We start from the raw sequence: 23854 nt of genomic DNA on the forward strand, positions 1-23854 counted from the left end.
ACTACAGAAGAGAGTTACAGCAAAAGAGAGAATAGCTGCTTTCCTCATACCAGTACTATTCTCTTACTATCTTACATAGAATTAAAGCTCAGTTATGAATATTTCTTCGAAAACCGGACGTCTCTCTTTAGGTGTCTATTAAGTTCTTATGAATATATCTACTACGGACTACAAGTCATATTACTAGAAACTAGTCGTAGTATTGACAAGAGAGATCATATCGATTTTAATATTTTATTCCATCGGCAATGAAAGCGCTTGAATGGGCTTTTCAAATGCAAAACCCAAGCTTACGTTTCGGATACTGAATCATTAAGAAAAACACTGGAAAAATTAAATGAAATGAAATCTTTGTTTTACGTCCCAAGGTTATGCTGGCTAGCCTAAAGGAGACCGTAATGATGAGAAATGAATGCATTCGTTGAATGAATCAAGTGGGAGGAAACATGAAAACCCGGAGAAAACCCACGGACACGGTGTTTGGCCACCGCAAAATCCAATTGGCCCGAGCTGGCATCGAACCAGGGACTCCACGCATCAAAGGTGAACGCTCTATCACTGAGCAACCGCGCCACCAGAAACACAGACTTATCAATACTTTATCTTCTGTACTTCTATTTTATCACAGTTGTATCCCAGCATTGACCTAAAAATATTTATGCATTTTGCTATGCTCTTTAGTTTTGCATTGAAATGGTGCAAGAAAAGTAGTTCAGTTTAAAACGTAAAAGGATTGGAAATACAAATTGGACCCGAGTAGCATTTGGCTAGGAAATAAAAATTGTCTGAAATTAAACTACTTTTTTTCGGACGTAAAACTGAAGGTGGAAATCACAATCTGCGTAATTCGAGTTCTGCGCTTTTGGTGGACACTATTAATTTAGCACTTCGTAAGCCCTAAATAGACACACTCAAAAGAAAACAGCACTCTAAACAATCTGGAATTTCGAAGGTATACGTAATACTTTAGAACATATAATTGTCATTACAGTACGTTTACACTACTTTACTTTACATTGTTATATTTTTAATACACAAAAATGTTCATTTTCTCATAAAATAATAATAATAATAATAATAATAATAATAATAATAACTCTTCAGTTCCGAGGATGCAACACAAAACTAATAAATTGGCTGCAGATTTAAATTTGTTTCAAGTTTTCTACACAAAAAGCGAAGTCTTCAAACAAAAAATGTGCTGATATATTAAGAGCTAGAAACGATGTTAATAAGACAAATACAAAGAATTGGTGAAATGAAAGTGCCCTGAAACTAAACGTATGAAAAGCATTGTAATAACTTTTAATGATGACAAGGAACACGTACAAATCTGTGTTATTATTAGTTTAATGATAATTTTATATATGTGAAGTATTCATAGGTTTCTATTATTAGTTATTCGTACTACTATCTATGCTACTAACTGTAATTATCAAACGCACTATAACGGATACTGTGTTTTGCCTCAATCGACTAAAATGTCTTCTTTCTTCTACTTTGTCCTAATAAATATTTTTGTTTCTCAACGTGAATAGATGGTTTTAAGTTTCAGATGACGGAACGCGAGGAACTGGCATTTGTACCCCCATGAACTGTTCGAAAGAAAAACAAAGAAAAAATATAAGGAAGGAGAACCTTAACGTCACGAACAGTCTTTCACTATTTCCAAGAAACAAATTTAGCCAATACTGCTGCTAACGAAATGAGGGTAAATTGATTTTAGCTCCCAATTAGCGAACAAAATTATTCCTAGTAGTTAGTTCCATTTAATTAGGAGGAAAAGTGCTAAAAATGATGTTCTTTCGTTTTTCTTACGAATTGAGTAAAAACTATAATACTCTGCAAAGCGAATACGTTTCTAATCGAATCGAATACATTTCCATTGCGTGATATATATATACATTAATTCATCGTCGGGGTTTATGTTAGGCAAACAAGCAAGCCTGACAAAGGCTACACTGAAAAAAAAGTTTGGTCAAATTGACCAAAAAATAGTTCCTGGGTACCAAATCGTTTGGTCAATATAGCGCCAACCAAACGCTTGGTCACCAGCACTAAATCGTTTGGTCACGATTTGTTTGGTTGCAGGAACCTATTATTTGGTTACCAGTACCAAATATGCATTTGGTAATTTTGACCAAATAATGACCAAACAAGTAGAATTTGGTTGGGAATACCAAAAATTTGGTTAAAATGAACGAAATTTGGTTCTTGGAACCAAATAATTTGGTTGCAAATACTAAACGCGTATTTAGTGAATTTGACCAAACCATTTGGTAGCAATTACCAAAGACTGTTGCTATAGGTACTAAACTGAAAATAATACGAGGGTTATCACAAAATTCATGGGAAATTTTTTCTAACGAAAATGGTAACAAAGCAAGAAATTTTTAAACATGCAAATGGAAAGTTAATACATATGTAAATATTACGTATAGATTGGATATAAATACATATTCCCATAATACGAACAATCATTTTTACTTTTTTTTTCTCGTGCTATATTCTGATGGAGATGTGTATGTTTACACAATTCCTTACATGTAACGTTTACGTATATGCTAACCTTCCATTTGGATATTTCAGAAGTTTTTGATGCGTGACCATTTTCGTAAGAAAGAAAAAAAAAGTTGCCATGACTTTTGCGGTAACCCACATATAAAGTTAGAAGTTATTGCTTCTAGTTACTAAGAACTTCTTCAAAAATAAGATTTACATATGCATTTTGAAGCAACATACGAAATATGTATACGAATACATGTAAATTTAAAACTCTATGTATATGTACACAAAGTTGCAAATCAATTTTTTGAGGAAAATAGAACTATTTAATATATAAAGAATTTACACACAACATTTTTCTACAAAATCATTTTATTGTAAATAATAATAGTAAAAAAACAGCAACTGAGTCATACAGGTTTCAAAATTAAACAATGATATTAACATCTGTTAAAGTACTGAAAGTAAGATTTTTAGATCAAATTCAAAACTTCAAGAAAAAACGTAAAGAACTTAAAGAAAACTTATGCTGTAATTTTACTCCCAGTAAACAGCATTGAAGATTTTTCAAATAAATGAGAAACTAGTTGCTGAAAAACTTCGCATACGTATTTAAAATGTTAATGCAAGAAAAAAGTTTATTTACGACTTTGGTCGGAAATACATATTTACGTAACTGGGGCCAATTTAAGATAATCAGTAGAATTGTTCGCAGGAGCGGCTACAATGAATAAAACAACCGAGAAACGTCGCACACGTGTTCAGAACCTCACTATAAGTAAAGAGTTTATTTGCGACTTCGGTTGGAAAAGCCTAATTACAGAAATGAGGCCAATTGAAGGTAAGTAGAACATACTTACTTTTCCGTAATCAAACGTTTCGGATCAAATTAAAACAACCCTCTCGTATCGAGGTACTCAACCGTATGCAAAGTTCCTCGATTGTTTTATTCAATGTAGTATCCTACGATCAATTTAAATAATTACATTAATATATTGATAAATTGAGAAAACAACCAATTTTGTCACACCAAACCCTTTGTAGGCACGAAATCAAAGATATACAAAGACTGAAAAACATATAACTGAACCGGAATTCCAACCTGGAACCTCCCGCTTACCATGCAGATGCGCTACCACTGCACCATTCAGTCCGCTCCCAGAACAGCCATACATTCTTCCACCTTGTGGAACAGCATCGTTATAAAGAGTGAAAGAATGTATTGTTGTTACCGAGAGCGGACTGGGTAGCACATCTGCATGGTAAGACGAAGATCCCGGGTTCGAGTCACGGCTCAGACGCATTTCTTCACTCTTGTATGTCTTAAATTATCTTAAATTGGTGTCATCTGCATAATTAGGCGCTTCCGACCAAAGTTGCAAATAAACTTGGTTTTCTTATAATGAGGTCCTGAACACATATTCGAGGCTTGTCGGTTTATTCCTAGAATAGCATGCATGTACATGAATACATGTACATTTTCATGAAGTTCTAATACATGTACACACATATATGAACAAAGTTATAAATCAACTTTAGGAGAAAAATAGAACGAATTTAGGATATAAAGCATGTACTTACAATACTTTTCTACACAAGAATTTTATTATAACTGAATATAGCAACTGAGCCATACAGACTTCAAAATTAAACAAAAATATTAAATTCAAAATTAAACAATGATATTAACATTTATCAACTGCTGACTGAAAATAAAATAGCATTTTAGGCCAAATATAAATCTTTTCAAAATTACATAACGAAACTAACTGTTTACTGAAGATAAAGTAACATTTTAGGCCAAATATAAATCTATTCAAAATAAAACAATGATATTAACATGTATCAACTGGTTAGTGAAAATAAAATAACATTTTTAGGTCAAATATAAATCTTTATAACAAAAAAGGTAAAAAAAACTGTGAGAAAAGTTATAAATTTACTCCCAGCAAACAGCATTGAAGATCTTTCAAATAAATTATAAACTATTCTTAACTGAGCTAGACAACGTGCTCAAGGGTGTGGACATATGTTTTAAAACTTTTTTGTGTTTAACGCAGAATTCCCTAAGGAAGGGGAACATCTTTGGCTTCTTCTGCAAAAAGTTGTATATGACATAAGTACTCCTCACGATAAACAGACGATACACTATTGTTGGATATGATTGTTTGTTTTTTTTTTTTAACTGATATGAAATATCTGTAAACAATAGTGGTCGAAACAGATACAACTACTGATATTTTATGCTTGCTTGAATCACGTTTCTCTAAACAAATGTTATTTCAGTACCATGCGTTATACGTAATTGAATGAATTATATGGAATTGTTTGTAACAATGCCTGTTTGTTCAATTTGCAAATCAAATTTTATGCTAGTAGCAACACTTATCCTTCATTTAAAGCTCAAACACAGAATATCCTTCAATGGAGTCTTTAGATGTATTGATGAAGGTTGTTTTCGCGAATTTCAAGGGGCCAAATCACTTAGAGTTCATTTTCGGAGGAAACACAAAAATCTATATTGCAGACGAAAGTTATTTAACGTAGCTGTATGTAAAGCAGCTCCTTATTCCGTAATTGCCAACAACGAACACTCAACGAATGTTGCAGGTCTCTCGTTTCCATGAAAGGTTGAACATCACCCATTACCTGTTGGAATCAGAGAGAGGTTAACTGATCATGTTACATACTTAAATAAGTTTTCTTACATATAAGAACAAAGACACTTCTTCTTCCTCAATAGTCTGAAGCATTATTTATTGTACATTTACAATGACATATGCATTTTGCGCCTATAAATATATGTTATTTTGAAGCTAAAAAATTGGTAAGTAATACTAATACTGCAAAGTTTTAAAAGCTCTTAAATGCTTTAAAAGCTGCAAAGGTTTTCAAAAGCTATTTATATCTGACTGCAAAAACGATACGTTCAAACAAGGACAGAAGCTACTAAATTACGAAAACTCGACAACTTGTCCTCAAATAGACTTAAGAACTTCCTCACTAGCATTTACCAACAGAGAATATAGAATAGATCACATTTATGCTCAGTAAGTGATTTTGGTTATTAAAATGAAATGAAATTTTTGAGTTTTATGCCCCACAGTTATGCCGGCTACGCTTAAGGAGACTGTGATGAGAAATGAATGAAATGGTGTAATGAAGAAAGTGGGAGAAAACTGGAGAACCTCGAGGAAACCCACGCACACGGTGTTAGTTCACCACAAAGTTCACTTGGTTGGAGCAAGGTTTGAACCCGGGACCTCATGCACCAGAGATGAACGGTCTATCACTGAGCCACCGCGGCCACTGTTTGGTTATTATTAAATAAATGTATCGAGCTCGTATTTGTTCACATGTAATGAAACGTCGTAGCTCAGCTTCACACTCCGAAAACAGGGTTCTTGGCGTAACCTTAATTTTCTTTCCAACGTGTGTCTTTGAAGAGTGTGTGTGTGTGGGGGGGGGAGAATTATTGGCGAGAACATTTTCATACCACTTTGAAAGGCACAAATTACTTTAGTTTACGCTACAGTCCTCCGAACTTAATGATCGGAGATAGGGGAAGAAGACCAACTCTATTAATAAACAAGTTGTTGAACCTTTGCTGTGTGATCTCCAAGCATACCCCAAAATCCCAGTCGGACTACGAACTGTGTTACGTATTCTAGAAAACTGAACCTTTCGTCCACGCCCGATACAATTGGATAATTATGGATAGCCAGCAATGGATAATAATCTACTTCTCTCTCTCGGGGGCGCGGTGTCTCAGTGGTAGAGCGTTCACTTCCGGTGGTTGGGGTCCTTGGTTTGATCGCAGCTCACGCCGTGTAGATTTTGTGGTGCACAAATATCGTGCTCGTGGGTTTTCTTGAGGTTCTCCCCTTTCCTCCCACTTTTTTCATTCCACCACTTCATTCATTTCTCATCATCACCGTCTCCTTTAGCCTAACCAGCATAACCGCGGGACGTAAAACTTAAAAATTTCACTTCATTTCTTTCTTTCTCTCTCGTCCTCACGTTATTTGAAATTAACAATAAACTAAGTTATGTTTCTGTATGAAATATAATGCCAATCAGATGTTTATAAAGAGTTTGAAATGAAATGTGAGAGTTTATCTCAATAGTTTTTAAATTTTGCACTCCAGGCATGGGCCTAGTTGGCTAATAGCAAGTGCGACCCTGCTTCTGCCCCTCTTAAGATTTTCATTGCCTCTCTCCACCGAAATATTGATTTAACAGATCTAATTCTCATATTATTCATGCCCATGCCAGATCCATAAAAAGACGTAACTTTATTTTCTTAACAAAACATACGTAGTTGACACCTGATCTGGCTGACCATGATCAATCAATAGAATAAAATATACTTTACTTACATTAACATGACAGAAGAAACTATCCTGAGACTCTTTCACAGTTGGCTTCCAAATTTTCTTCGATGTTTTTATATGTGATGTTGACCTACACAGGGTACCAAGCAATAAAAGTAGTACACTGGATCTGGTATCTAAAAATAAAAATGAAAACTATACAATAGAATATAAAATAAAAAATATTTTTACCGAAATTGTTTTTTATACGCGGACTCCTGCATTATTATATCTTCCATATAAAATCTTAAAAATTATATACTATTTCGATTAAAATGCCTACCGGACGTTTGACAGTAGTTTGCAGTGGCAAATGCCCCACCCATTACAGCTCTGTGAATCAATTCCATTATTTTCTATATTAATTTTAATGCTTAATGGTTTGAAACAAATCTGCAATGTTTGTGATGGATAAGAAAGAACTATATGAATGAAAGTCATTTTGTTTTTAGTAGTGAACTATTTTGCAGTGTTATAAAAATTATATCTTTAATCATTAGTAACTCAATATGAGTGAGTTTTGTTTTACAGTTGAAACTATGGTAGACTTAAAAACTATGCCAATTTAATAACAAAACCGCAAGTAGTAGACACATAACTTTCGGTTCCAATACAGGGAGAGAGAGATAATCTGTTCTTCGTGCGCTGAGTCTATAAGAAAAACAGATTTCTGCTATCCGTTATAATTATTAGGAATCAAAATTGAAACTACAATAACTACTAGTTTTTACTTCTCCCGGTTTCAGTAGAAAAAAAAATCGGATGCTGTATGGATGCCACTATTTTACCGGAAGTAGTAGTATAGCTTTACTATTTTCGGTTTTTGTACAGAAACACCGGTTAATGTGTTTACTTTACTTGAGACGCTAAATCGAATCAGGGAAACAGTTTCTAACTGTCAATAACCATGTTTGATTTATAACGATCAATGTTGAAACCCTAAACGACTGATTCATACCACTTCCGGTTTGAATAGAGGCTTATCTGGAGAAATGAGATCTACTCTTTGAATCAATGCTGAACAACTGAGTATATATTGTACGTATAGTGTCTACTACTTACAACCAATGTATAATTATTAATATGATCATTACAACATACTTGTTGCAATAAAACTGGATTCAGATAGAAAAATCTACTTCATTCATACAAGTAATTACAATTTCAAGTTAATGAAACAGAAACAAAGGAAGAATTAAAGAACACAAAAATAATATTACCTTCTGTAACACTTTCTGTGTCTAACAGACTTAAAAGTTCGACTGCTGGAGCGTCATGTAGCCGTTTCTTCATTAGTTTTTCCAATTTTTTACTGACAGAATCCCATTTCACGAACAAGGATGTATGATCAGGATATAAGTCTTTGAAATCTTGATCAATCTGGAAATGGAATTCCATTGTATTAAAACATTTACATTAATAACATTATTTCATTAATTTTTAAGAATCACAACTTCCTTTACGTGCATAAATGAAATTTCTTAACTGTAACAATTTCAATACAAACTACTAGTTACAGCGTGTACTTTTATGGACTTTGACTTGGGTTCAAATTCAACCTGCTTTCCTCTGGTGTTGTCCAACATCTTGAGGAAATTGACTTACTGGTAGCTTAAATAAGTAGACCACAAAAGCCAGAAACGTAGTGCAAGAAGATGTTACATTGACGATAATTGCCAGTTAGACCCATATTGAGGTTGTGGCATCACGGGCTTTCGTCGTGTTATAATGGTTTTTGGTTATATAGGTTAATGTAAACAAAGGTCTATTTACTCGGATAGATTAGGCAAGGATGGGGAAAGTATTGATCTGGACTTAATATTACAGGTACCATCCCGGTATTTGCTGGAATGACTGAGGAAAAATCCACGGAAATTTCAGTCACGATGACCGGATTTGAGCCCGGAAGCTTCCGAATGTAAAGCCAAGGTTCTACTTTCTGAAATAAGGCCGCTAGGGTTTCATATTAATTTGTCAAAGGACAAAGTGAAGAAAATTCTACAATATTGTTAGCGTTTATCAGACAATAAAACCACTATTTGCTATCTACTGAGTAAAAGAAAAAGACTTATTGAATCGAAAAGTACTTCATGCATTTAAAAAAATCACCGTCAAAGTTTCTATTGCTGTACGTATATGCTTGGTTGGTACGCAATCACAAGAAAGATTGTTTATCAGTCATGTAAGTATTGTTCTTCTGAGATCTCGCTTTCATAAGCAAGTGACATCGTGTTGTAAGAACTCAGTTCTCAATTGTTATCTTACTGAATATGATACGTTCCTTTCCATTGCAAGGTAAAGTCAGTGCACGTGTTCGTAATGTATGGCCACGTAATCATATGCGTCTTAAAAATGGAAACAATAATTTTAGGTTTAGAGTATTTGTTTTCAGACTTGCGATTGAGCTTTTCATCTAGTTGTTCAAAGGAAGATCGAGTTGCTAATAAACTGAACTTAATCCTTTCCCACTTTGTGTTACATGCATGTGGATGAATATGTTATAAAGAACCAGCAAAAAAGATTATTAGACATGTTTTAGTTCTTTTAATATGCAATCTAAATACAATGCAAAATGTGCACTTTTTGAAAAGGAAACTGCAAAAACTTTCCAGATTCATTGATTGCCTCTATCCTCTTTCATCACCGGAGCTAAACAGGAAGGAATCTATAGTTTGTAGTTGAATCTGAATTACTTTTATAAAATTATACACCTACCGGGCATCGAACCGATAACCACCAACCTACAGGCAGTTCAGACCTGCTTCAAGATATCTCAACATTCATGAACAGATATTACATAAGAGGACAAGGAAGTAATTCATGTCCACCATTTATATATATTTTTATTATGGTTTTATGACAACTAAGGTCTATTAGCTCACACATACAAATACCTACACTAGTATATGTCATTTCAATATTCAGTATGACTATCCTGAAGGCTTTTACTATTTTCTTGTCAAACGCGACACAATTTTAAAGAAAACTTCTGTTCTAAAAAGTACGTTATGAAAAAATCAACTTCTGGACGTGAGCAAAAGATTTTGTATGAGTGTTCTCAGCCCCAAAGAATAATTCAATGCTTGTAAATTATGGCCTATTCAGTAACAACACAGTCCTTAGTAGTAAAACAGAATGCAGGTTAATTAAATGAATCTTACCAATGTATATCCCAAAGGCTGCTTCAATGCTGGCCAAGTTGAAATTATTTCATGAACAGTTTTGCCCTCTTGCTTGCATCGAACTTTCAACGTTTTCTTCCAGTGATCAAGTACTTCCTGCCAGGGCTCGACATTATGCTTTAGCCACGCTAAGCTGTTTTCAATATCTATGCCACATTCTGAAAGAGAAGAATAAACTTACCAAACAGATCTGCATTACATTAAAAACTCAATAAATAAATTCCTATATTTTTTCAAATATCAGTTAAAATGATTCTATATTTTCATAAGTCTTCTGTACAAGTATTTATATCCATATGTAATATATAATAAAGAAAGAAATATATTTACAAAAAAAAAAAAAATGTCCTGGAACTGTTCCTGTGAAGCTGAACTTGAAATTTGCCTTCATATGGTAATCTATATTTCCGGCACAAATATCGAATGAATTTCATCAGAATGGTTTAATTCTTCAAACATGTAGAACTGATGTAAATTACATGTTCTAGCTTAGTACTTCAATGGTATAACGTAATAGTGGTACTATATAAGTATAATGACTATCTACGACGAAGAAAGTCGCAAAAATATTTAGTAATATATGCTACTTATGATTTCTTATCAACAAAGTAACTCTTGTAATGAAGGATTTGAAGATTAAGCATACAAAATTTGGACTTGTTCAGTCTTGTAAATAGAAACACATAGAAACTAAGTATCGATTAATTTAGTGCACTATTTAATCCTTAATAGATTAGTTGGTTGCTTAACTGAAGAGTAGGTGAAAAATTTCTCGACTGTAGTTTCATGTTGTAAACAGTAAGAATATCTACACAGTCCCATTATTACCTTATACTATTGAAATACTCAGCTTGAACGCATATACACTTTACATTTTGAGCCATCCTGATGAAAGGCACACGATATTTTTGCCAGAAATACATATGAACATTGAAGAACCACGTTTTAATCTTACAGGAACACTTTCAGGTTAGTATCGACTTATATTAATGTGTTCCATACGTTCAATTAGCAGGAAAAAAAAAACTAAACCATTTTTTAAAACATGGTTCTTGCAAACCCTGGCACAAAATAGGTAAATCATTGGCAGTTTTTAAAGTATGATCGGGGCCTCGGTGGTTCAGTGGTAGAGGGTTGACCTCTGACGTGTGAGATACTTTGTTTGATTCCAAATCGCGCTAAGTGACACCGTGTGTGTGGATTTGTCGGAGTTCTCCCGAGAAGATCTTTTCATTCAAATCTTTTTCGTCAAAAGTACTTGTCAAATGTTTCCCGACCATATATCAACAGTTGATTTAGCTTCATAGGCTAAAGGAGACGGAATAAATACAAACGAATTATGATTAGGAACTTAAGAGCAGAGATGCTGTTTACCTAGATCAAATTTTATACGAAATCGAATCCGGGTATTTTCACTTGTAGTTAATAAATACTGAGGTAGTACCTTTAAGGTTTGCACCTTTTCCTCCTGTTCCTTTACAATTTTAAAGATCCTGCATATTGTGGTGTCATTTCGCTTAAATTGAAATAACCAAAAATATAACTGAATACCAATCTCCTCGCCCTCCCAGCTACTCTAGTGGATAACGGGTGTATCATTGATGTATGTGGTCCGGATTCAATTCCCGGTGTGAGCACAAAAACATTTGCGAACGTTCACTTTCATTAATCATCTGTTTACTTTAGTCTAAACGGCATAACCGTGGGACGTTACAAAAACTCTTTCAATGCATCTGATGCTTTCCTCGTATCGTGATGCAAATAAATTTTCTCGGGGTATCAGCCAGGTGATGTGTTTGTTGTGCAAAGTCTCGAGAACAGACATTGTTCTCATGGTACTGACCCTGATGATGAGAACAACGTCTGTTCTCGAAACTTTGGACAACGAGCACAACACGTGATTGATATCCCGAGAAAAGTTACTTGCACCAACAAAGATGGAATAAATAACACGCAGGCTGTCACCAGATTGAAAAGTGAACGCAAAAATCTTTTACATTTCGACTGATAATGAATCACATTTGCACAGTTCATATGTGCAGCATAAGTATCACTGTATCAATTGATATTCAAGTGACTTAAGACAGAACACTTACAAAATCTGTCAGCTTGAAGAGCTTCGGACTCCGAGACTCTGTAGATAAATTTGTTTCTCGTTTCAGCATCGTATCAGTTCCTCTTTTAGTTGGTGCTGGCATGGAACAACTGCTTTCTGTAGTTTCAGATCGAACTGACACTGAGTCATCTGGCGTTGACACTGATGGTGAAGCAAATGAGAGAGAACCATCATCTAGCACATCATAAATTTCAACTGTGTTTGCTTCTACAAATTCCTTAAATTTTGCTAAGAACTTTGCACGTATCCCTATTTTGGGAATTAACTGAGTAATTAGTTCATCAGTTAATGAATTAAATGCTGCTTCGTCGATTTCCTGTTCTGAAATGTAGATTGAAAGTTTATAATTAACCAGATATTTACTGAATATCAAAAAAGAATTATACAATGGTGAAAGCATTTAAGTTTTATTACACTACCAAGCGAAATTTGGTATGTTACGCGATCATGTGCCACACAAAGAGTATAGGAAATTGCTCACCCCAGTTTTTTTTTCTTGGGCTTTACAGAAATGGGTGTATTTGGGCAAAGCTAAAGAGAAAAATGTTCATGGTAACTTCATACTTCAGCTTCATACTGTAAAAGTTACAATGGTATAGAAGCAACAACAAGAATTTAAGAGCATTTTTAACTCATGCAAATAATTTTGTAATTTGGTGCATAACGAGTACCTATGGATAACAATAAGTCTAATGCTAACCGATTGTTTTCAACGACTTATGTACTTCTAACAAACAATGAAAGGTTCTATGCAGAAATCATAGCCTGTCTCCTCTCTCTCTCTCTCTCTCTCTCCTCTTTGCAATTTCTGACATTGGTCGTTTTGCTCCAAACCACAGAATTATCTTTTGGAGATAATACACTATTCTCTGAATGCTTTGAAGAATGTAATATTTTCCGAATACCTAATAGAAGTTACCTAATAAGAAGTATACACTCGAATATATATAGGGAGGGGATAGTGGTTCATGTTACGGAAGCACAATTTTGTAAAATTTACAGAAGAAATATGACATAGTGTACACAAGCTGAATTTTACGTTTACAAGTGGAGCGTTACTAGTGTCAAAGTATGACAAGTGCTATTGAAACTCGTATCATTGCAATATCCCACTTCTTTTCATATCTTTACTTACGCGTATACCCACCATCACTGACGTGCCCGCTCCCTGCGATGCCGCTTCGGCCCACCAAATTTGCTTTGCCCTGACTGTTAGATAGCATTCGCGCTTTTTAGTGCCCACCTAAATAAAAAAAAAATGAAATGAAATCTTTAAGTTTTACGTCCCACGGTTATGCCGGTGAGGCTAAAGGAGACGGTGATGATGAGAGATGAGTGAAATGGTGGAATGAAGAAAGTGGGAGGAAACGGGAGAACCCCGAGAAAACCCACGAGCACGGTGTTTGTCCCCCACAAAGTTCACTTGGCGGGGGCTGGGATCGAACCCGGGACCCTAAGCACCAGAGGTGAACGCTCTACCACTGAGCCACCGCGCCCCCCTAGTGCCCACCTAGCACAGGTTACTTTTATGCACTGTATATTTATGACAATCAGAAAGATTTATTTATACGCAAATCGTAAAAGAACTGTGACTTTTTCACAATTACTTCTGGTGGGGCCATCGATACTTACCTGTGATTAAGTGAGATATTTTCATGTCGCCCAGCGTAAGTCTTTTAGGAGTCACTAAGAAGTAAATTAGTAAAAATTATATTTTTTTCAACGATTATTTCGAGTGGTGTACCGAAAATAAAAATGCACGCTTTTGAAATGAAATCTTTAAGTTTTACGTCCCACGATTATGCCGGTTAGGCTAAAGGAGACGTTGATAATGAGAGATGAGTGAAATGGTGGAATGAAGAAAGTGGGAGGAAACGGGAGAACCCCGAAAAAACCCACGAGTACGGTGTTTGTCCACCACAAAGTTCACTTGGCGGGGGCAGGGATCGAACCCGGGACCCCAAGCACCAGAGGTGAACGCTCTACCACTGAGCCACCGCGCCCCCCTAAATGCACGCTTTTATCAGCGTATGTCACGAGAAATATCGATTTCAAAGGTAAGGATTCTATATTTGGGTTCCATGAAATGTTCTTTCAAAATTATGCTTTAGGCTATATTTCGGATGACATTTAGTATCTCTCCCAAATCCATCGACGGCTCAGGACCCAGTACTGTGACTTAGAGTAAGCTGTTGTTAACTACCTCGTTTATGCGAATACCCACCGTCGCTGACGCGTTTGCTCCCTACGGACGCAAATCGTTTCTAACTGTCGGGGCCCCGCTGCTACGCTTCTGTTCTGACTCTGTTCGATAGCATAAATGGTTTTCCGTGTCCATATAGCACAAGTTGGTTAGTGTTTTATGCGTAGTTTTTTATGCTATACGTTCGCACTGTACTTATACTCATGACTACTTTATATTTACAAATAACGAATGGTAACCCCTACCAAGTAAGTCAGACTCAATACCAAGTGATCTGGAGGAGAAACTAAATAATACACCATATTTCTTCCGTAAACTTTAGAATTTTGTTCATCTGTAAACTATAAATGCACCAATTTATTTTGCAAACTACCAGCGTTAGTGTCACTTTATTTACCCCTTTCCGGAAGTATCTAGTGGTAATAGAAATTACCCCAACTCTTGCCCCTGCAATTTTATACCCTGCTCTAGTGTCGTCAATGCCACCCTTATCTATATGTAAGGGCCTAGGTTTAACTTAATAATGCCCGCTCCGGGTGGTATACCGGTACTCACTTTGAAGCGAGAAATTCCTCTCTATTAATTCTATGAAAATGGATCAAAAATTCCCTAACCTTAAGCCAACCCGTTCCTACTCTTACCTTACTCTAATGTACCCTACCCTACTCTATTCTACACCCTTTGAAAGCGGTTCTACATATCGATGCGCAGCTGGGGCGTGCATTGTAAAGTTTACCAAAGGTGTATTTTATACGCCAAATTTACAGCCAATAGAATAAGTACATATGAACTAACAGCAAAATTAATAGCTTATATATGAAAAAGTACACTTACCTTGAAACATGTCGATTAGCTGCGGTAAATTCCAGCTTCTTAATAAATTTATAACATAGGCATCCATTACGTCGTTGAAAAGTGAAAATTACTCGTTGAGAAAGTTGTATAGTGCAAACCAACCTCATTTACACACAGTTCTTTTACTTCCAAGACATGTCCCTTATGATTGTTGCCCTACGTTTTCTTTTCCTTTTTATTTTTACGGTATAAAGCGCTAATGCGATCCACACTTTCGTAATCGAAATGTTTACACAGAATGCAAATAAACACATGTGACGTTGTAACTAAACATTTTGGTCAGGAAAACCAAATAATTACCAAATCAGTTAAAATTTGGTTCGCATAACCAAATTAATCAACCAAATGTTCTGACCAAAAAATATAGTGTTCATGACCAAACACGTTTGGTCAAAATGACCAAATTTTGGTTAAATTAACCAAAAAAACTGACCAAATGCTCTGACCAAACAAATTTGGTATTCCTGACCAAGCCCTTTTTTTCAGTGTATAGAAACCAAAGGGGCCGAAAAAACATTTAGAAGAATTATTTTTTAAAAAATGTGTAACGTTTTACATTTGGTTTAGTTGGGTACAAATCGCTTCATTATTGCTCTAAATAACAAATCTGAATTTTATGTCAAAACGTATGAATAATAAAAACACAACACTTATCAGAACTCCTTGCCTGACGTAACTACTAATCCCACAGATACATTTATATGATAAAAGGTAGATGTAATGTAAAACAGTCTGTGGCTAAAGGAAAACTGTCAAAAATATATGCTGGGCCAACTTTATTAATAGGCAGTTTACCATGAAATAAGTCTAATGAAAGGTTAGGGGCCTCCGGCCATAAACGACTTAAGATTGCAAGATACCAAAATTTGCTACTGATAAAAATTACCAATTTTTAAAAGTTTTTGATTACTAAATAATGGGAATGTTTGTACAAAGATATGTTTCTTACAGTGATAATCAAAATTTACATCATAATATTCTCGTTTTTCTTTAAACAAGCGTCAAGTACCTCCTACTTAAAGTATAAATAACACCAAAACATTAGCATTGAAACTAAATAAAATTGTAGAAAATAAATTTCAAAATAAAGGTAATGTAAGGCATAAACTACTATAAAAATATACAAGAAAATAATACACTCAATAAGTAAGTCTCCATCGTACTTAGTGAAGTCATCTGTTTATAAAGTTGTGATGTCATATCACTTTTTAATTAGTTGATACAACGTTCTTCTCGGTACCGAAGATATATATGAGGCAGGATATACAGTATAAAATAGGATAAAAACATAAACTCGGGAAGTTATCCGAGGAAAATATTCGCACCGCATATCGAATTCGACCCACATGCGTTAGCTACCGTACTTCGTATACGTGTTATCACTTTTAGTAAATATCGAGTTATCACACTTCTCTATGCTTGATACTCATAAGGTCACACTAATTAGTGAAAATTATTGAAAATTTATTTTAATAAACATGAAAATAATATTATTTGGCAACACGCATGAGTTTTATGGCTTAGCAAACTTTTAAAATTTCTATCTTAAATAATAAGGAGGAAATTGATGTATTTCATTTCTGCACATTATCAAAGAAATAACACGAAAATGATGTCTTTAGTATATAACAAAAATGGTCAAGGAAGACGAGGCTTACTGGTTAAAGCATTATAATTATTGCACTGCTTAAATTCACCTTCAAATCATTATGTTGCATTGTCACTGTAAACCTGGAATCTATTGTACCAAAAACAAGCGCTTTATCTGATGCCGCAGTCTATAATGTAATTGCCCATAAAAGTGTTAATTAGTATTTCAAAATAAAAAGATTTTCTCTTACACTATTATACTACTCTAATCACACTATATTACCAATTTCTAATATATGCAATACTGTTATTATGCAATTACATTAACACACCTCTCATTGTGAAACTACTTTGAACGAGTTATATCCTCATGATAAACTTCAGATCTCAAACAATGTATTTCCATAGTAGCAACTTAAATAAATACATGCAAAAATGTCACATGTAAGCATAACATGTTTTATGCCAGTTTTATAAGCATAGTTGTTTCGTTTATTTATTAGCTTTACGATTCATGAGTTTTGCCGCATAGACCAGTGCAGATTGAAATCTCTTGGAGGGTAGTTTCTATAATTTCTTTAGTTGGTTAGTTGGATTGGAGTTTATTGTCCCTTTCAGCAGTAAGGCTATATGAAACGTGAACATACATCTTAATGTACCATCCAAACTATATGGGTTCCCAGTGGGAATCAAACCTGGGCCTTCCGCGCTGAAGGTGCGTACGCTAACCATATATCATCAAGGGAGCTTCCTTAACTTCTAATATTAATTACCAAAAAAATACATACTGGGCTACATTGTAACCTTTCTACAGGAGAGTACACAAAAAGCAGCATTTATTACTACAGAAAATGTAAATATTCGTTTGGGGGGAAAAATATTGTGTACCAAAAAGGTAATGTAAACAATTACTTTTACGATAAAAATGAGTTCAAACAGCTCAAGGTAGTTCACACTAACAATTATGAAAATACAGTAAATTATAAACTTTATACAATAAAGCAGGATGAACTGTACTAAAACCGTAGCCAAGATGAGGGAGCAAATTGGAGAGGTAACATATGGCTTCCTATGGCTCCAAGTCATTCGTGACACAGTATACAAGCATTCCGAACTTTACGAAATTAATTACAAAAAAACATTGTATAAACCAGTTACACTGGTTATGAAAACATGAAAATAATATAATGTATGGAACAATATTCAACCGAAATATATATTCACCAATTTAAGGGGAATATGACCCGCAACGATCCGTTCATATTCAACGGAAATTTGTCTAATAATAAGCCTCACCGAACCAGATACGATATGACCCACACTCCCGCTGTCGCACTTGACAGGAAACGAAGCATGATATCGTTTACCATATTTTTTTCGCCGTAATTCTTATACAACCAAATTACCTAGTTCGTAGTGTTGGTTGTATAACACACAGGCGTTAGAGGGCATATAACCTTATAATGTTTCCCAAATAAAAGTTTTCAATTAGTTATTTTTATTTATTTATATTTTACTAATTGAATTCACTTTTACATAATATACTATCATATTTCTTGCGTTAATGATTTGCACTTTTTAAACTTCAATCAGAAAAGCAAACTATTATTTAGATTGTTATTTATTATGGTACATTGCAATTAAAATCAGTAATTGCTTAAATCAAAATGACTAAGAATTTTTATACAAGTAATATTACTATCTGTATAAACTCAAAAATATTCCACAGTAATCCTGAATCATGCAGAACATTGATAACCTATTTCTAACGCACCGTGAGCCAGAATAAAATAAGAACCGCATTTGGGAGCTATTTTCCGCTTTCCTTCCTCCACTCCCTGCTGAAAGTGCGTAAGTCATAAATTTTCTGTGCTTGTTACATGTGCCTTGGACAATTAGACTATGACCTACGAACATCTCAAACTAACTATGTGAAATTCGCATTTTTATAAAAATCAACTAGCTATCAGCGGCTGTACTTTGCACAATGGGTTTTGTAATCAAAAGAATGAAATATAATGCTGTCACAGTTAAAAATCCAGTCTTAATGCATGTATACCATGTTGCCCAATACACACTTAAGCGTGAACTATATCACCAATTGTTTAATTGTATCTATGAGTATCCTTTTTCACATTAACTTCTTAAGGCCCCCAACTGAACGAATTACAGATAGATTAAAGCAATTACTGATTATAGTTTGTTTGTAAAATCTATACATAGTTTGACAATTTAAATATTTCAAGTATATTTCTATCATCCTTTTACTGTCAAAAAGAACTTTTAATTTCAAATAAGAAGCATGAATTGATATTTAAGTTGACATATTTGTTATAGTCATTCTCTAACGTCAGACTATTTTATGGATTGGCAAAATCTCTTTGGATCGCCAAATGTCTAAAGAAGACAAAATTATATTAAGATAAACCTGTCACTGATTTACAGAAAAATTCAATAAGAAAGACATGATTCGTGAATCAACCATGCAAACTTTTGCTTCCCAGATTCCTTTCTTGCTGAACTTCGCAGATTATACAAGAATGAATATGGGTTCCTTTCAATAATCTTCGTAAATATTGAATGGATAATCTATATGCGTAACTACCTACTTCAGTACAGACTTAAAATGAAACAGTCTACAGTATGTACAGTAAATAATACTTAAGAACAGATTTTCTAGTAACACACAACACACAAAAGTGTAAGTGTAGCCAACTTAAGCTTCAGATTAACATTCTGGCCTTGATTACATAATGGTTTATTCAGAGATTAGATAGTGATAGTTATTCTTGCACATCATCTGCTTATTTGTAAGCTGAAAATAGCACTTTATGAAATGTGTCAAATAATTATAGTTTTGTTCCTGAGCATTAAGCACATATACCAGATTATTGAAAAAAGTATTGAGCCTTTGGAGGCAAACATTGAGTACATCTTTATTGCAATTGAGTATAACATTATTAAATCACATATTTACAATTTTATTCGATGGAATTCTCCATTTGTTTCGGCAAAACCAAAATCCCGTCGCTATAGAATATCTGTGGTCTCTGATAAAAAGATTGTGGCACATGGTTTTCACAGGCCTCTTCTGAGACAAAACTTAACACTATTTATTGAATTCTGCAGAGACCAAAAGTTTAACGGTGCCAGATCCTGGCTATGCGACGGATGTATTACCATCAAAGCAAAGCTTTCTCAAATTCTGACGGGTAGTTAAAGATGTATGAGGTTTGGCGTTATCATGTTATAGATCTTTTCAGTTAATAGGTTTGATCCTGTCTGAAAGACAGCATTCTAACCCTGAGTTATTCGTTGATTCTTTGTTATTCTTAAGGCAGAAACAGTTAGATAGAGCTACTGATTCTATAAAATTTTATATATTGCACTGAGGGGTAAAATTAAAGTTTTTGCTAGTAAATGTTGAAACGTAAAACTTTGAACAAACTTTACAAAATGTTTTCGTTACAGTACACAATTCCATACAATTTGTAACGCAGAACATAACGAGTAGAAATGAATACAAAATTTGTTTTGTAAAATAGAGTTCAAAATACACTTACAATATTAATGATGCACACTATAAACAATTAACTCTATGACCTATGGACCCGCCATACATAAACAATTACGATCATATTTACTGACCGATTACTACCAATTCTGGCTGCCAACCGATTACCTTAAAATTTACGGTATTAGTGTTAAAGGTATGGTAATAAGGCATAAATATAACCTTTTTATGGCCTATAACATAAATTTTAAATTAATACCGTAAATTTTAGAGTAATTGCTTGCAGCCAGAATTGACGGTAATCGGTCAGTAAATGTGACCCTATAATTTTTACAGTGCATTCAAAATTAATATTAGTTTATAATGTTACCAGTAAGATACGTATACGTCAAAGCATGATAATAATACTTTAATTTTCAGGGAAAAAACATTCTCTACGTTCGTTCTTTATTCATACACATCTACTTTAAGCTAGACACAAGAAGTTACAAGAGAAGACAAACTTTCTTTCGACTAACAAGTGTGTTACAAAACTTTTTAAAAGAAAAATTTCCCTTTTCCCTAATGTAATGGTACTACTTCTATAAAGTATAAAAGAACAGAAAGACAAAGAAAGCCATTTGTTTGCTTTCGAATTTTCCAGAACAATCTCTCTTCTCTTTTACGAATAAGAATCGCCTTTGACGTGATTTGTAGAATAAAAAAGGAAGTATTTTATATCCAGAAGGGACGCTTGTGTAGAACTCTGCGCTACTGACATTTGTACTCCATTCATAAGCTTAGTCATTGCCCTGCATAACTATATAAAGAAGTAACTAAGGAAACTCTGTTACACAAAGGACCTAGTGGGTTTTTCTTTTTAGCTTCCTCTGAAACACTTTTTTTCTTTCTAAAAGATAAGTTTTTAATGAAGAAGATATTCAAAAGGTTTTCCACTTTCATAGGAAAACAAAAGAGATTTCTTTCATTTTTAAAGTAGTATCATGTTTTCACAGAGTTCTACAAGAAGTTTTTCTTTCCACTTTCATTTTCACTTTTTCTGTTCCAAATATTTTACCAAAAGAATTCGGAAGTGTAAATTGTAACATTGATTGTAATATTGATAGAGCTGTTCAAGAATACTCTGAACTAAAAAAAAAAAAATCTTCTTTTACATGCACTAATATTTGTGTTCTCGTTTGTTCTGATAATATATTATAAATATATATATAAACTTTTATAACTATAAACCTATTTTTGCGACCTCTCTCTCTCTCTCTCTCTCTCTCTCTCTATTATATATATATATATATATATATATATATATATATATATACATTGTAATATTCCATGTAATGTTGTAAACAAACAATTCCACATGTCAGTGTTTACAAACACCACCATGGTACGGCAAGAAGACTTCACACCAGATGGATCTACATTCACTTGCAGACGACGGCTTCTAGCCCCTCCCACGGAGCAGAATACGACATCGGAGCAGCAGCGCCACCGCCACCCAAGGAACCCTATAAATTGCATGGACAAAGACAATTCAGTACCAGTTTTCTGGTGACCCTCCTACTGTCTGCTTCGGGACTTTAAGAGTAACCTAACCCTAGGGCCTCTAGTTTGCTTCGGGTCTACACCTATCCCTTCTTCTGGCTTAGCCTGCTCGGGGCTCTGTCTGGGAATCCTAACCTCAGCCGCTTAGCCTGCCACGGGGCTTTGTTGGCCACTTAACCCGCCTTTGCTTGCTACGGAGCATTAGTTTCTTAATTCCCCTCTGCTTAGCCTGCTACGGGGCTCTGTAGAGATCCTGTCTGCGATCTTACGGTCAAAAGACAACCTATAACTAACCCTGTATATTAAAGAAATTATTAGTGTGATGTAAAAGTTCTTTTATAGTGGAGAAATTTTATAATAAAACTGGTAGTAGGAGATCGATTCCGGACACTCTTTTTATTAACGCTCTACCTATACCTATATGGGACAAAACTTTACAATATATATATATATATATATATATATATATATATATATATATATATATATATATATATATCGGGTGTTCTAAAAATGGCGCCCACGGACCACAGAACACTATTCTACAGGTCAAAAGAAAGCGAAAATACTATATGACGAAATACCCTCTGCAGCCGCTACGGAGAACTGAAAATTTACAATGTGGCAACATTGTAGATCAACTTTGAAACATTAGCAGTTACTCCACAAATTCTTCACGTAGTTACATCAATTATCGCCATATGGAGTTACAGCTGACAGGCGCTGAATAAATGTAAATTACATGATACATTTCAAAGAGTAATATTGAGAATATCTGGGGATGATAACGAATATGCTGATTGACTTGTCGTCTGTTTCAGCGTTTTTCACTGGCTAATCCTTTTTCAATTGCAGAATAGGCTATCACTGCTTGTACTTTTCTTTAGTCTAATAGACGTTGATACTAACGCCATTTCTTAGCATTGTTAGCCTTATATCATGGTCGAAGAAATGTTACAACTAGAGCAATTTATATCTGTGTGTGTGTGTGTTACGCAACTTACGGAGCGGATTGATACAAAAGCAAGTCTCGTGTTACTAACTTGTTTAACTTGATAACAATAAAATGCATTTGTATATACCTGTAAAATAATTGTCATGTTAAGTATAATTGCAAAAATTGAAGAAAAAGTGCAATTGAAGAAAACATTTTTTATTATTCCTACATTAGTATTATGAGAATAATACCTTTTGTGAGACAGGAGCAAAAAATGCCAATCCTCAGGAATATTTCGATGCAGAATCGGTGTTGTTTTTGTTTTATTAATAAGTAGGTATCCTTTTGTAATTGTTAATACCGGGTATGTACACCACTTAGACTTATAGGAGATCCTTTTCCGAATAATTCTGGAAATTGGCCCTCCTAAAAATGCAATTTATTTATTTTTGAATGAATAGAGTTTTTCGTGTTTTTCTCCTTTTTTCACAGTAGAAAATATGTATTCTTGAATGAGACTATGCCGGTATAACTACGGATTTTCTAAGATTCTAAACCCCGACCTTAGTTTTCACTACGCTATTATCTATACCTGCGGTTTTTAATACAATATGCCTGCAAAAGTATAGTTCAATTTGTCAGTTAAAGAATCTTCCCTTCGTCGTAAAAAAAACAAAAAAAAAAAAAACAGTGAAAATGATATTTGCTGTCTTTTTATTATCAGGACCACAATTCCGTATTTTTCCATCCCTGCCTAAATCTCAGCCCAAATTTTACTCCTTTTATCTACTCTATGAAAAAGTCAGGCCCTACTATCATTTGGGGTGGTGAGAACACAAGGGATTCAAATTCAATTATCAAAGCTTTGAGAAAAAATTACTAAGTTTGTATACATAGAAGAATGAGCACTGGTCTCTACAATATAAAAGCTATTTACAATAATTGGACGTTAACCTTTCAAGCACAGAAAAGAGCTTCATGTAAAAATCGTAAGAATAAAATATCACCAAAAGTGGATTTGAATCCATTGTGCATTG

General features: G+C 34.3%; 1 protein-coding gene across 1 annotated transcript; it reads right to left on the reverse strand.

Annotated features, from left to right (window-relative positions):
- Positions 1 to 4614: 4614 nt before the first annotated feature.
- On the reverse strand, positions 4615 to 15690 carry LOC145677757 (uncharacterized). The gene is made up of 5 exons (XM_081748133.1): positions 15214 to 15690; positions 10040 to 10218; positions 8099 to 8258; positions 6885 to 7015; positions 4615 to 5154 (listed from the first exon to the last, which is right to left on the reverse strand). The coding sequence occupies exons 1-5, from the start codon at positions 15278 to 15280 to the stop codon at positions 5044 to 5046; spliced, it is 648 nt and encodes a 215-aa protein (XP_081604259.1). The 5' UTR covers positions 15281 to 15690; the 3' UTR covers positions 4615 to 5043.
- Positions 15691 to 23854: the final 8164 nt, after the last annotated feature.

Source organism: Thermobia domestica, chromosome 2 (genome assembly GCF_964235325.1).
Source record: "Thermobia domestica chromosome 2, izTheDome1.hap1.1, whole genome shotgun sequence".
NCBI classification, from domain to species: Eukaryota; Metazoa; Arthropoda; class Insecta; order Zygentoma; family Lepismatidae; genus Thermobia; species Thermobia domestica.